Source organism: Megalops cyprinoides, chromosome 14, assembly GCF_013368585.1.
Source record: "Megalops cyprinoides isolate fMegCyp1 chromosome 14, fMegCyp1.pri, whole genome shotgun sequence".
Taxonomy (NCBI): Eukaryota; Metazoa; Chordata; class Actinopteri; order Elopiformes; family Megalopidae; genus Megalops; species Megalops cyprinoides.
In genome coordinates, this window is record NC_050596.1 from 18103722 (window position 1) to 18120171 (window position 16450).

At 43.2% G+C, this 16450-nt stretch overlaps 1 protein-coding gene across 1 annotated transcript; it reads left to right on the forward strand.

Moving 5' to 3' along the window:
* Positions 1 to 276: 276 nt before the first annotated feature.
* LOC118789151 (indian hedgehog B protein-like) lies at positions 277 to 12415 on the forward strand. Its single transcript, XM_036545478.1, has 3 exons — positions 277 to 592; positions 5814 to 6075; positions 11729 to 12415. The coding sequence occupies exons 1-3, from the start codon at positions 293 to 295 to the stop codon at positions 12412 to 12414; spliced, it is 1248 nt and encodes a 415-aa protein (XP_036401371.1). The 5' UTR covers positions 277 to 292; the 3' UTR covers position 12415.
* The last annotated feature ends 4035 nt before the right edge of the window (positions 12416 to 16450 follow it).

Genomic DNA, 16450 nt, shown 5'->3' on the forward strand with positions numbered 1-16450 from the left:
AAGGAGCTTCAGAGCGTGAGGTGAACGGACGCGCCGGCATCATCTGATTTCACCCCCGGCTGCCTTCCACCGGTACACGGCTGCCTCTCATTTGGTGGAGTCTTCTTTTGCGCACCAGGGATGGCGAGGATCGGGGACTCGGTGATACATTCTTAAGGGTTCTATCCTCCTCCCCCTCCCGTACCCCGTGGGGGAAATAAGGAGCAACAAGGGGGAGGGGGTCGCTTGAAATACAACGGGGATCTGTGCCATCTTGCCACTCCGGGTCGGAGTGCCAGCCGGTGAGGGTGGAATGCGGCTGTCAGTGCTTGTGGCGTTCTTCATCGGCTGCGCCTTGATTCTCTCTCCGGTCAATGAGGGCTGCGGGCCGGGAAGGGGACACGGCAAAAGGCGGCCGCCGAGGAAGCTTACGCCGCTCGCCTACAAGCAATTCAGCCCCAACGTGGCCGAAAAAACCTTAGGAGCAAGTGGTAGATACGAGGGGAAAATAACTCGGAATTCGGAGAGATTTAAAGAGCTTACTCCAAACTTCAACCCTGACATCATATTTAAAGATGAAGAGAACACAGGTGCGGATAGACTGATGACACAGGTAAGACGCACATAATTGGATTCCCACCTTTGTCACACATTCATTCAACATTTATCTCCCAATTTCCACGACGCTGTCGTGACAGGGGCATCAACGCTGGATATTTGTTCGTGAGTTAAGACTGCCGCATGGACTTTGCTCCTGTTTTAAACCTGGTCGAACCAACCTTATCGATTCGTTGTTATTGACTTTTACCTTCGCAGACTCAGTGGAAAGCATTGATTGCTGACAGCGCGTATTTACAACACTCGGGTTACGCTCTCGTCACGCAAATTTTTTTTTACACATTTCATTGTCAAAGAAAGAAAATGGAATGACAGCCCGTGTCAACTTTTACACGGAAGGATATAAGGTCAATTCTCAGTCACTAAAGACACGCGTGTGTGAATTTTCTGGGGCGTCAAGAGAGAACCCTATTTCGTACAGCAGCACATATACAGCTCTTCACTTCCCGACCGTCTTGGGTCTATATCTACGATCGGGAAAAAGTGTTTTTAATGGTCTTAAGATGTCTGACGCCAAACGCGTGTTCAATCAATTGCAATTATTGTACCAATTTGGAGGCTGCCGCGCCGACCACCAAAAGTAATTTCTCTATAAAAAGTAACAACACTTAATCAAAACACCATCTCCCTGTTTTTTAGTTTCTGTTTGGTTAAACTGGTCAGCGGAACGGTCTCGTTTGAACTGTCAAAAATTTAACGACACAAATATTAATGTCTTCCGCGTGGAATGTATTTTTTTTTCGATTCCTAAGAGTAAATCATTTATAGCTAACCCATGACTGGGCTTCCTCAGAATGCGTTAATGTCAACGAGTCCACGAGGGAATGAGGGCTAGATCTCACCGAGGAATTTCTCTCACTCCGTCTTTTCCTGTCACCTTACACACGTTTATACAGTACCCCAACGTTTACTTGACCTCTACACAATTTATGAGCTCCTGTATAACTGCTGTTGCCTGTTACATAGGCAATCTCCTGTTTGTTTTTATTTTGTGTTCCTGTTTGTTTTTGCAGCAAACGGGTATAAAAATAGTCCACTTCACATACATTTAAGACTTAATTATACACATTTTTCGACTCTTATTTTGATTCAGTGGTGACTTTTTTCCTCCCTCAAGTGGCAGCATCGCATATATATAGACGTGACTGTTGGAGTCGGAGCTGAAGGTGCGCACAGGCGCGTGTTGTCAGCGCCGCGGCGAATGTTTGTGTAGCTCGTGGTTACTGCGAAACCGCTCCTACAGAAACCCCGTCGATCTTTACCTTGAAAGCAAAACCAACAAAGTTCACAAGCTGATTTATGAACTCCAGTTCGTTTTTGAAACCGCAGAGGAAAAAAATAGAAGTCGAAATCCACACCATCCTGTGAATAGGCATCTATTACAGCTCTGTAATACTCTATTCTTATCCCGAAAGTCCAAACACCCACATGGAAAAAAATGAATTATTCTTCATGGTTTAAATGCATTTTCTCTCTGACTCCGAGTAGAAAATAACGCAAATAGGTTTTAAAATGTTAGTTTTACGGTCACGTCGTGAAATGCCCCATTGGTTCAATTAAACTTGGAGAGAAATGGTTTTGCTCCCTGATACTGGTTGTCATAGTACTCGTGTAGAATGTATACGAATGAATTATGCCCAGAAAATGATAATTATTGGGAAAGTTAATTTAACCCAAATGTACAAGTACAGGTAAAGTCATATGTAACAGGACTGTTTATGTCGCGGTCACGTTATTTTATCCTCACGGTTTAAAGTGAAGAGAACTGAGATCCGTTTACCGCGCACAACAGGGGGGAATGAATGAGAAATTTGTGAAACATACATTGTAAAGAAATGTGAAAAATAAATTACGTGAGAAAACAGCGGGACAATTAAAGGCCTGGAATTTACTTAAATCGGTAGAACCAAAAGATGTCCCGACTTCTTGGCTGACAGGGAATGCGTGGCGTCCATGTGCTGCCACTCCATCCACCACGTCACTGTACTTTGTGATCTGGCTGTATTATAGATATTAAATATTCGTTTTGATTATATGCTGTAAATCTATCCTGCATATTTTTTTTTTATCAATAATCAGACACTTCTTTTGCTTATGCGTAAATTATATGTAAAACAGATTGCAAATAAATTATAAAAGACATGGAATGTCTTTAAACGCATAGAAATATGCCCAGTTTATGTACAGTATGTATTTATAAGTACTTTGTGAGAAAGTCTGCCTATTGACCCTATTTTGGTAAACACACACACATGCATGCACACACACACACACACACACACACACACGCACACGCACACACACACACACACACACATACCTTTATGTATGTGGGGATACACACACACACACACACATACACACACACTTGTTTTTGGTCACCTTTATATCACTGGAAGATGCTGTACAGTTTAAACTAAGCGGACCCTTTCTTTGGTTCTGGGCATAGGACTGTGAGTGCAACGAATACTAAAGGTGTGTTGATTTCAGATGGAATGGAATGTTTGCAACCAGTTTATTTGGTTAGTAAAACAGAAAAAATAATCTTCATGCTACTTTATTTATAATTTTCAGTGAAAAATACATTCAATTTCTTATATCAGCTTGAGGCTTTCACATTTTTTAGTATATACTATGTCTAAAAAGTAATTTTAAAAATGTTGAACCACTAAGAGTAGTTAAAAGGTCAGTGGTAAAATAAAATCAAAAACCAAATTTGATTTGATATTTAGAGAAGCCCAACATGTCGTCCCTCTGACGCACTGGCTGATTTAGCAACAGCTAGCTGCTAAATTAGGAGATGAGTCAAAAATGAAGAAAGAGTGTAAACACCTTCTCTCCATGTAAACCTCAATTATGCTGTTAATGTGTCAGCATACCGGATTACACCATCAGCAAAAAAAAAAAAAAAACAGCCTATCCTCTCATTTTACCACACAACACAGGACAGCTAACTGTGGTGAGGTCTGAATTGGTTAGGGATGAAAGATGTTGTATCTGAGTATGTTTTGACAGTGAGTCTCAGAGACTCAGCGTGTGTGACTGAGAATGACAGAACACTGTTCGGCACAGGCACAGAGAATAACATGCGGTCAGGAGCAGGGGGTCCTCAGGTTTTGCGGAGCTAGAACCGGCCCTCTCACATGTGTTTTACTTTCTATAACCAGACCAGAATGCGGAGGACAGAACTGTGAACGTAGCTCCATGACACCCCTCATTCTTCACCATTTTGTCTCACCCTTATTTACCCTCTGCTCCCTTTTTTTCACCACAACGTACATAAAGAGGCTGCAGTCCCCACTGTAGTTCACCCGGCAGCTCGCAAGTTGCCTTTGGGCAGAGCCTTAGAGAAGTGGGGTGGGGGCCTGAGCAAGGAGGACTAGGATATGTGGGAGTGTCCTCTACATGGTAAAGCAAGCTGGAGGGATGTATTTACATTAGGAGCACAGGATCTGGAGGTTTTTTCAGTCACTCTCTGGACTGTCCATCTAACCTAAACATGGTCCCCCTCTACCGTTAGACATCACTCCATACCCTATAAAAGTCTACGGGAAGGCCGTGGAACGTGACCTTGAAGCTCTGTGCTTCCGTGGGGATGTTCATCATGGCTGGGACCCAGGGCTGTTTAGTGTGTTAGGTGTCAGTTGTACCTTACTGTGCTTCTGTTGGAACGCTTCCTACAAATTGACGTTCCGCCAGCAGCTTCACCGCCCCCCCCCCCCATATTCCCTGGAGAAATTAAGCAGAGGATGAAGAGACACCCCTCCTCTTTCTCTACGTGAGTCTCTTTATCTCCTCGCTGCATCTCCACTCTGTACGTTCAGAACCCGTCAAACAAAGAGAACAGTGGCGATCGCAGGGCCTGCGGCCGCGGTCCAGAGGGGCAGCGCTTGACTGAATTATTCAGAGTGAGTGTGTATTTATCACTGTGCCGGAGAGGCGAAAGGGGGCCCAAATGGAGCCCCTGGCACCTGCTCGCTTGTATAATGCGCGTTTGGCAGGTTGTGACTCGGTGTCCGTATCATTCAGAGATAAGAAATTACCCACGAGTGTTGCAGACAGACATCAAGACAAGAGATGCAGCAGCCTCTCAGTGCGGTGAAATAAAAGGAGAAAGAGGAAGGGACAGACTGTCCTACGATTCCGCTACAGTTTACTGTAGGAATACAGAATAAAGTACATACCATCTCTCATCCATGTCAGTTAATATGAACTTCATCTTCCTTTTAGCGTTCTAACAATATTAACACCAATGCCTTAGGTGAAAAGCAAAGCACACACCTCTAAACCGAGGATGTGTGTGGATGAGGTAATGACCAGAGAAACTCATATGCAGAGTACAAACAGACTTTGCCCAGCTGACGGGTCACCTTTAATTGTTTTGGGGAATTACTGCTGTATAAGGAAATATTATTCATTTGTTGCAGATGGGTGGATGCACAATGAACTTTGCCTGATTGTCCTAATTACCCCTTGAACATTCAATGCAGTGACTTCCAGTGTATGTTTCACCTCATAGCGGAGAGGCAGGGTGTAAAACAGAATATGGAATTTACAATACATTTCACAATGCATACAGTGTACTGTGCAGCTCCAGAACAACGAGTTTGGAGTTGGAAATGTGTTTAGTGATAAATTAGCAGGATGCCATCTATGTAAAAACATGTCATTCCACTCTGTGGATGCTGTTCTTCACATCTATAGATTGCTACACCAGTCTATGTCAGAACAGCATTGAGGGAAAAAACATCTAGTATCACCCAACTGAGCCAGCATATTTTTAACTGACATTTTTTATTGTCACAGTCTTTATCAGGCACTTACCTCTTCAATATTGTATTATCTTTTTTTCAGTGATTCTAATTTTATGCATTTCTTCTTTTGTCTTATTACTTTGCCTGTCTCTGCTGTGTCTCTCTGTAACAGCTCATCTGTTCAGTCGGGTATCTGACCTCTGTCTTCCTGTCTGTCAGTTTGTCTTTATATCTCCTGCCCCTCTGTTTTTTTTCCGGAGTTTCTATCTTTATGTTTTAACTCAAAATGTGTGAAATAGATGGTTGTGTATGTACTTGTGCATTCCTGTGTGTGAGTGTTTGCAGATTGTGTGTCGGGCTGCCTCTGACTCTTTGTCTCTTTGTTGTCCCTTTGTCACTTGACTTTCTGTTGTCCCGTTGTCACCGCCCCTGCGTCTTTCCCGCACCTCTGCCCGCCTGCAGCGCTGCAAGGACAAGCTGAACTCTCTGGCCATCTCAGTGATGAACATGTGGCCGGGGGTGAAGCTGCGTGTCACGGAGGGCTGGGACGAGGACGGCCACCACTCCGAGGAGTCCCTGCACTACGAGGGCCGAGCGGTCGACATCACTACCTCCGACCGGGACCGCAACAAGTACGCCATGCTGGCCCGCCTGGCTGTGGAGGCCGGCTTTGACTGGGTCTACTATGAGTCCAAGGCCCACGTGCATTGCAGTGTCAAGTCAGGTATGAGAGTGAGGCGCACAGAAAACCCCACTGTAGATGTCATACTAGCACCACTCGCTGCTTGAATGTTTTTGTTTTTTAATCTAACCGCAACTAATGGAAAGCCTCTCAGAGAAACTCTCTTATTCCTGGCTTCATACAACACACATACGTGGGTTTATGAAGTGTGGCTACAACAGTTGGATTATAAATGGTGGCTCTCAGAAGCAGAGGGGTGGTGTTCTCCGCTGGACATGGGTTACTCAGGAGTGAGAGGCTCAACCGTCTCAGGGGGGCAGAGCACAGTCAGGTCATTAGTCCAGGTGAGGTAAGCGCCAGACCTAGGAGATGGGGTAATGAACCAGCAATAGCCCACATCATTACTGGACAAACACCTGAGATACTGGAGTCTGCAGGGAACAAATTAAACAGCAGATTAGAAGGAAGTGCCAGCCCGGATTCAGACTGGCCCCTTGGGTGAGGATTCTGTCATCTCAACAAACCGTTCAGAACCAACTGAAGACCCCTCAAACTGGGTCCTTACTCTGTTAGGTGACTGGCTGAATTTGGGAGGGTTCAGTATGCTGTATCTCCAGAAGCTGCCCACTGAGCCCACCTCTTCACAAGAGAAACACAGAACCGTCAACTTTTTCTGCTTTGTTTCGGATTTTCACGTTGCCCATGTGGTCGATCATTGCCAGCTTGATAGCCACAAACCTCAGTTACTTTACTTTTGGCTGGTTGCCTAACCTCTTTTTCTGCTCTGTCTGGACATCCTTTTTCATACCACAGCTCTGCCTGGGGCTGATGGTGCTTAATCTCTGCTGAGTGACTAACAGTGTCTGCTCACTAACCACCGTGGGTGGAGCACAGCACCTCTCCTCAGGCCAGAGAATTCCACACTCCTCCTTTTGTGGGACTTCTTTATGGAGTGGGACAGCACTCTGCGATTGGCGGTCCGGTGTTGAAATAAACCTTGTCCTCTTTCGTGAAGGGCTTGGTTATCTGAGTGATACGCAGTGTAAACATGGGTGGGAGCTGTTGTATGCGGTTGTTTTGTCAAAGTCCTCTATAGGTGTGACCCTCCTGCTGTTTCAGTGAAAATAGTCTGAGGCTGGATGAGCTTTTTAATTAGCGGAGGAGTAGTGATGTTGGTTTTAATTGATTGATACAGCATTGGCTTGTGTGGTAGAGACGTATTTCATAAGACCTCTTGCAATTGTCAGTTACATCAAATGAAAATTAGATTGCAGCATCCGACTAAAGCTTGTGTTTCAGAGAGCTTCATATTTGCCCCGGTTTGCCCCAGTGGAACAAAGTAAATGGAAACCTGACAGTATTTACTTGTTATCTGCATATATCTGGAAGTTGACGTTTCTGTAAGCCAGATGACTATGGAAAGTCATCACAGTTATAACTGTGCTAAACATCAGCTTATGCTAACCCTGGCATTGCACTCATACTGTCCCTTCTTAAAGCACTTAAAAGTCATCTCAGAGCAGCCCCACCACTGCGGTGATGGTGAAAAGTAAACCTAACTGCCATACTGTCACACGCTGACTACTCTTTATCAAGGTAGTAGTGTTGTTGTTTGAATTCTGCATGCTTCTGTATTAACACTATAATTTACAGTACTGTAGTCCCAAGGAGTGGAATTGATACAATTTCATTTGTTCAGAAGAACATTTAAACATACAGAAAATATAAATGTCTTTCTTTTTGCACACAATGGTCACCTATAATTTGCCCAGGCATGTCACATGCGACTATACCAATGAGAGTAGCATGGACATTGTGTGCAAACTCAGTAGCAAAATGTCCTTCATCAAAAAAGGTAGCTTTAATAAATAATTTAAAAAAATATTTAAAGAACAAATTTGGATTTTCAAGGATCACAGATCTGCATATGTATTTCCTTTCAGGATGTTGCTAGGTTGAATGTAGGAACCCTCTCGAGCTCAAGAGCATGCTATAACCAAGGTGTGAGCTGTGGAGTATTTTATGTTAGGGCAGAGATTTGGAGGAAGGCCTGTGTCCTCATACTTCTCAGAGTCTGTCAGGGCATTTTTTCCTTTCACTTCTCCTCACTCGCCGTGCATTGCCTGAAATTCTGTTTTCTTTCTCTCTCTTTCTGTTTTCCCTCTCTCCCCTGTTTGTTGTTTTACTCCTTTCTTTCCATTTCTCTTTGTTGTTCTTCCTCTCTGCCCAGATCGGTTTGCAAGTTTCCAGTCGCTGACTTGATCACCGTGGCAACATTGCCGTTGGGCGGGGATTTGTTATTTAACTCTGATGAGAAGATATGGGACCACCAATATTCATAATATTAGAAAAGACTAATGGAGAGAGTGGTTGACTATAACTCCTCATGCTGCAGAGACATTTTTAAAGGAAAGAGGACCGACTCAAGAAATATTATCTGAAGATTCAAATCATTGCATCGATTACACAGAAGCTTACACATAGTTTAAATTGAATTGGAAGCACCCACCAATATTGATAACATCAAGTATTGATTTTTGCAAATCTTGCAAATAGTTAGCAAGTTTTAAATAAAACTATCTAAACAAAGCCAAATGGAAGAGTGAAAATACAACAATCTGTCACAAGAACTACACCCTGTGTGCAGTTCATAAAGAGGACAAAGCACCTACAGGAAAAAAAAAGACAGAAACAAAAGCACAAGAAGACAGACAGAGCGCAGCCATGTGTATGAGAGAATCCCCAATCATACCTAGAGGTCCGGCCAATGGGAGCAGCCCGAGGAAAGGAGGACTGGGAGTCTTGGGGGTGCTGAGCTAAAAGGTACAAATCCCAGTTCAATGGGACAGATGGAAATGATGTTGAGATTTGTTGAAAGTGCACAGATCCCCAACAATGCACCTCCAGATTTCTTCCCACAGCTTTGATGGATGACACAATATTGTGCTATTGTTTTTCGAGCCATATATGATGGTAATGGCTCTGATGAAGGCTGCTGTACACGAAATTATTTGTACTTCCTAGTTGCGTCCTCTGTCTGTTTTAGCCCCAATGTGGTGGAATGAGCTTCCCATAGCAGTTGAGTAAAGCAGAATCTCAGGCTGTCTTCTTTCACACACTCAAGACCCACTTCAGACTGCATCTTGGCTCCCCTGCCCAGTCTTAACTTATCTTTCACTTATTTGTGTAGCCTTCGTATTTCTTTCATATTTTGTTGGTGTGTTGCACGTTTGAATTTCTGCACCTCTGCACCAAATTTATTGTAGCATGTACATATTGATTGTAGAACTGTTTTAGCACAGCACCGTGTGAGGGATGTACCAAAATGGAGTTCTTGTTGTCCTGTATCGACCTTTGACCTTTAATAAGGGAGTGATGCTGTTTAGTCGTGTTTGTCTGACTTTCTGAGAGCAAGTAGCGCACGTGATCTTCCGTGATCTCTCTGTACAATTGAGGTTTCTAGATTTACGTCACCAATCTCTGTTTACCAGTGCTTGAGGGCAAGAACAGCACTGTGTCCCTTCTTTTATAAGAAGAGATAACATTGATACCTTCTCCAAGCAAAAATGGTAAGCATTTACTGTGCACATCTGAAGACATGAGGAGACTAAAATCCTGTTGGCTTCAATGGCACATAATTCTGTAATTATGTAAATATATGAAAGAATTCCATCCATTTTTTCACAGGACATTGTGTCATTATTGCAATAGTTGTCCTGTGGAGTCCTTGGCATGTGGTATCAAAATCAATTATGTTGGAGGAAGGAGGATAGCAACAATGTTAAGATATGGCTGTTTGATTTTTCATTGTTGTCCCTCATTCCATTGAGGTTAGCTAGTTAATGCTCACTAGCTAGCTGCAGACAACCTTTTAGATTAATTTTGGTGTACATGTAATGAGGAGTCATAATGCAACAGGTAGTCTGGTTAGCTTGTAGGAGTTACTTGGTATTACCAGCAAAGACACCTTGTAAGAAAGAAGGCGTAATAGCAGAGAGTCATATAAGGATGTATTTCTGGTAAGTGTTTTTCACTGAAGTACTGAGGTGAACAAATCTTTCAGTGTATTTTCCTTTCTTAAGCAGTCTCTCAGAGTTTGTAAGATAAGTAATAATTCTTAGAGAGTTTTTGAGAAACTGCAACTGCAAAATTGATCGTTAAGTTGGAAGATTCATCCCCACAACATATAAGGTTGTTGTGTAGGCCCAGTGGCTCGAGAGAATGTAGAAATTCCCGTTTCTGTCAATGTATCATAGTAAAGACATGGGCTAATAAAATCTGGAGGACAGTTTGCTGCTTACATTAGTTCAACTGTAATGTGTCTTGCAGGAACAGTCTTTAACAGCAGTCAAAGTAAGTTGTGTACTGTACCACCTGTGCCCTCCTGTTACTATGAACCCAGAAACCCTGTAATCATCCACCCAGTGACCTGAACACCTCAATACTCCATTTCCCAGAGTTCAGTGCTATTGTGTCTGGGAAAAGAATGAGGAACCAAACAGAATAACAGAGGACTTGGGGTCAGCAGAGTCCGAATACACACATCTTTGTACAGCTGCAGTCATAAGAGCTCAGGATAGCTGAGGTGGTGTTGAATAGAGATGGAGGGAATTGGGGTAGAAAGAGAGTAGGTTTTTAGTTTGGAGAGCAACCAAAAAAAAGGAAATGATACTGAACAATGAGAAGGAGTTTGATTAGCAGTTCCATGACGTTAGGCTTGATTATACAAGTGGTTTCCGGGTCTAGTTTCTGTAGCCTCACGTATACATTGATAAATGTAAGGACTGACATGGTATAAATATCCCGTTTTCTGTTTAACTTGAGTGTGTGTGTGTGTGTTTTTGCGAGAGGGAAGGAGTGCAGGGAATGAGAGAAAGAGAAGCTGCACTTTGAGAGGCTGAGCAGCTTACAATGGTGCAGTATCACAGGTATCGGTTCCTTGAGATGATTAACTCAGCCCCTTTGTTTTCCAGACGGTAATATTCCCTTGTTCCTTTCCTCAGATCTCTTATCTGAGCCTGTCTTATCACCTGGCCTTGGTTTCTACCTTTCCCAAATATTTGTTTTGGACCTGCTAGAGACTTGAGACACCCAATCCAACCCCTCTAGCAGTCTCACACATGACCCCATACACTTCCTGGGGGGGAGGAGACAGGACCTTAATCATTTGGTCAATTATTACCTTTTACTGCATTTTTAAATGTTGAGGAATGAAAGACAAGTTAGAGTGAATAACAGCTTTGAAATGTCCACTGATACACCAATACATTCAAACTATCTTCCTGTAGCGAGGAGCAGGGTGATTTTTCCTTTGTATGTGTGTGTTGGCATGTGCATGTTTGCCTGTGCTCGTGTATATGCATGAAGGTGTACCTGTATGCAAAAACGGCCCATAGACTGACCTATTAATGATCTGGCTGCAAAGTACCAGTCACAGGAGAGTTTGCATCTACAAAGTAATGGTTCTAGTAACACATTTGTCAGCCACACGATGAATGATAGAGAGCATTTCTTTGAAGTAATTCTTGCATTTTAACCTCATGGTCATTATAGTCATTAAGTCTACTAAGACACACACCTCATTCAAGTACAGTCTTCAAGTTGCTAACACCTCAGTGTTCCGTAGAACCCTCAGCTGATCTCTTTTCCTCTGTCCTTCTCTCTCTTTCCCTCCCTCCATCCCTCTGTCTTGCAGAACACTCAGTCGCAGCAAAGACTGGGGGCTGCTTCCCAGGCAGGGCGTTGGTTACCCTGGAGAGCGGGGGTACGAAGGCTATCCAGGACCTTCGGCCGGGCGAGCGAATCCTGACCTCCTCCGAGAGCGACGGCAGCGGGGAGCTGGTGTACAGCGAAGTCATCGCTTTCATCGACCGCGACCCCGCGACCCGGAAGCACTTCTACGCCATAGGGACCGAGGGAGGGGCGGAACTGTCCCTCACGGCGGCCCACCTGCTGTTTGTGACTGAGGGGAACTGCTCTGGGGGGATGGCAGCGGCGCGGGGGGAGATGCGGACGATATTCGCCAGCGACGCACGGCCGGGGCAGTGCGTGCTGACGGCAGGCGGGGAGGGGACCCGGGGCCGCCTGGCGCGCGTAGCCTGGGTGCGGCTGCGGGAGGAGAGGGGCGCGTATGCCCCCCTCACCCGTCACGGCACGCTGGTGGTCGACGGCGTCCTGGCCTCCTGCTATGCGGCCGTGGATCAGCACCGCCTGGCCCATTGGGCCTTCGCCCCGCTCCGCCTGCTGTACCGCTGGACCGGGCCCAGCGGTAACCAGGGAGACGGGATACACTGGTACTCACAGGTCCTGTACTGGATAGGGACCTTGCTACTGGACTCTGAACACTTTCACCCCTTGGGCATGGCGGAATCCAAAAGATGAGAGAGAGAGAGAGAGAGAGAGAGAGAGAGAGAGAAAGAGAGACAGAGAGAGCGAGAGAGGAAAAGAGACAGGAAGAGAGAGGGGGAAAGTGACAGAACCAGAGGACAGAAAAAGGGAGAAAAAGAAATGATGGGAGAGGGTGAACAGAGAATGATGAGAGAAGGAATGTAGGTGGAAACAGTAAGATATTGGTAGACGTAAAGAGTAGAGAGAGAACATAGCAGAGAAAGAGTGGGGTGGAAGAGAACCTGATCTGACCTGAGGACATGTGTATGTACCACAGAGAGAACTCCTCCCAGAAGCCTCTAGGCCTTTCAGGAAGTGTAGATGATGGGGACTCTTGGGGCATGGATCATGGCCTTTGATTGCTCCAATTGCTCACTGATCAAAAACACCGCAAGAGCAGAGGAATCAACACACTTACAGACACGCAGTGGTAATGAAGGGAAATTGTACAGTGTATTTTAAGGCTTTAAGACTTTAAGTCATCAGGGCAGTTTCTGTTTTTCTATTGTTCCATATGTTGTTCACCTTTAAGAACAAACTGCAGCAAAATGGAACCCCTCTTCTCCACAGAACCAGACAAAATCCTCACATGTAATATGAGGAAATATGTGTCAACACATAAACGCACTCATACACACACACACACACACACACACACATAAACACACACACACAAAATATAATATATAATCACACTTAAATGAAATCAGACTTTTACACACAGGCAAATGTCCAAAATCCTTTATACTCCACTCTCTGCAGGTAAAGCCATTCACTCTCAGGTAAGCACGAAGAGACCCAGTCTTGTGTTTGTGTTCAGTGGTATCTGGCTCCTGCATCAGATGGCAGGTGATACGTCTGGACGTTGTTGTACCAAGGAACCCTGCCCTGGTGCTTCTCTCTATGCAGACAGGGACATAAATCCACAATGTCAATTATCCACAGTGTGTCAGCGATGAGGAGCACACTCTAATCAAACCAAAACCAAATTCATCGTATAATGTGAGAACAGGGGGGAATCCCCTTTCCTCACAAAACCGCAGCGATTACTCTGACTGGACGCCCTTATATCATCTAATCCTATTCCCTCTGTTTAAACGTTGTCATCTTGATGTACCCTGGGAATATGTGTAAATGTTTTTTTGTATTACTTTGTTAGAAAGTATTTAACTATTTTAAGGCAATATTTACTTTGTATTAAAAAGAGATGTCTAAATCGTATTCATGTTTGCAAAAACTATTTAAAGATTTATTTTTTGAAATTAAAAAGTAATGGAAACGTGGCCCCTGTCTGGTCTGATAACTTCTGTACAAACCGCCCTTTCAGGCAGCTGTGCTCGAGTGCTAACCACAGTCATCTGAAGCAGCGGAGGGCTTTGGGAAATCGCCTGGCATCGCTCCAGCAGTTTGTGTTTTCTTCTGCCTTATTTACCATGCGGAGCGGCTCAGTGGGTGTGTTTGACCAAGCTGGTTTGGGTCTTGGGAAATCCCATTTCACAATACAGCAACACCTATGGGCTCGTTGTTGTTGTGCAAAATGCAGGGGTTGAACACCAGACACACCCCATGTTCCTGTAAGCACCGACGCTTTGGCTGTATGTAAATAAAACATTCTATATTTGTAACAATATTCTCCATTTCTCATGGAGTATAAATCATCTATTGGTCTTTTTTTCATTGTTTTATAAAACAATGTTATTCATATTAAAAAAAAAAGCATACATACAAAATTTATTATCATCTAATCATCATAATAGGACAATTACCTGTGCAATTGTCATATGGAAATTGCTAGGATTGGCCCATCCCCCTTTTTGAGGATTTAAGAGTAGATATATACAACAGCAACTTCTATAGACTCACATTTCATTATACTTAATATTGGAATTAGATAAATAGATGATATAAATAGATGATAAAAATGAACAATTTGAGAATGTTTAAAGTTATGTAACACTACAATAGCTGCATTTGTACTGTGCAGGACAAAGATCAGGCTGACTGAACTTCACAGCGTGCGGAGAGCACTGAATGGAACTCATCCGGAAGACGTGAAGCACAACCATCTGGTACAGAACTTTGTTCTGCCCTCAAACACAACTAATGCCTTAAAGTTCAGCATTTACTTGTGACTAATGAAAATTGTTTTTTACAGGCAAGTTTTTGCATTTATGCATAATTTTTTTCTTTTAATGTAATATTTCTCTGATGGTCAGTTAGCTGTGGCCGTGGTCCAGGAAACACAGGGTTTCTGATTTAGAATGTATTTAATGATTATGCCTATACAGTTAAATACTATGCAATATAACTGAACTGGCGATGACACAACACGGAAGATTTTTTCTCCACTTCAACAGCACTTACTCACTTTGTTCAAGAGTTCATTTTATTTCTTGCTTTGGATGAGGTGTGAAGTCAGCAAGCCCGCCTCTCCATTGTCCATTGTGCTACAGAGGGATTTTCTCTAACTGGATTTGATGCCAGGCATGAGAAAGCAGCGTTTTACCATTATATTATTGTATTGGGTTTCTGCTTATTTTCTCAATGTTTAGCATAATGATGATGTTCCACTCAATTCAGTTGAGACTGAACATCTGTTTCAAAACAAAATATATTTAATGAGAAAATGTGTCAATGTCAGGATAGTTTATGAACTGGTGTATCCGCACTAGGCTACACTTACTAAGCCAACATATACTGTACCGATGAGACCTCAGGAGAACTCTTCCTGCGTGAACGTGATTTGTGTTAAATAAAACTCTAAGGTGACCCATCTGCCTGAGCTCTGGACTATCACATGTGAATAACACATCAGTGAGTGATGAACAGTGGAAAGCTACAGCATGCTGGATGTGCAAACATCTGTCCCATCCCATCGGCCTCCCTGGGAATGAAAACTTCTGAGACCATTCTGCTGGGAGGTAAGAACACACCCAGGCCAAAGCCATTCTGAATAAACAGTTAAGGATCAAAACTCAAACTACACCTAGTTAATGATGAAGCCCTTTGAAAGCAAGTGCGGATACAGAAACAGGAAAGTGATCATATATTATATATGTATATTATATCTCCAAAAATACCCAAAACAAAAACACTTTCATTTGTCGATAAGCAATTATATTACATTCAAATAATTGATATCAAGATGAAGACTCTGTACTAGCATTGCATAGCAGATCTCTCCACTGTTTCCTATGTTCTTTTGCATAACTTGATCCTGTGTTTTTGTCATCTTACCATCTGAAGGGAACAAGGGAATTGGCAATTTGGAAAGTCTCATCCAAGTGCGCAATATGGTAAAGTGTATGAGAAATGCTAACAAGAATAAACTTGTTGTAATTCTTGAGGATGACATACCATATACTTCCACATGGTGGCAGCAACATAGCAAATACTGTAATATCTCTGTTGCACATCATGGAACTGTACAATACCAAGACAAATAAACAGAGGTGTGATTGTTAGAAATTATGAAAAGATAAATAGCAGGGTCTTGTGGTTTAAATAGGTTTCAGTTGCTCAGTGCTGCTGAACTGGAGTGAGCTGTGATAGGTGTTTAATAGAGTTTAAAATAGATGGGGGACATAAGTCATAACCCTCAGCACACATGCTTCTGCTCCTGATTCACTTATTCATCATGGATGCAAAAATACCCATATTGTATCAAGTAGCATTTTTTTCTGATTTTTAATTACATAGATATCACACAGAGTTTTTGCATGTTACCCCTTTTTTCCTCTGGCATTCATCCATCTATTCTCCATTCTGGCTGTTTTTTTTTCTGATGTCAACAGCCGAGCTTGCTTGAACACCCTCCACTAATTACTTTTCTGTGTGAAAAATGCAGTCACAGTACATATCTACAAATACATCACAAATTATTCTTTTCAAGCAGTAATATTTTTGCAGGGTATGACCGTACGTGTTTAGAACAGCATGACTAAAATAAAGCAGAGTCAAAGGCATCAGTGGCATTTGAACGCAAGGGTAATGATTAACTACATTAAACAAGCATAGACATAGTGGTAAT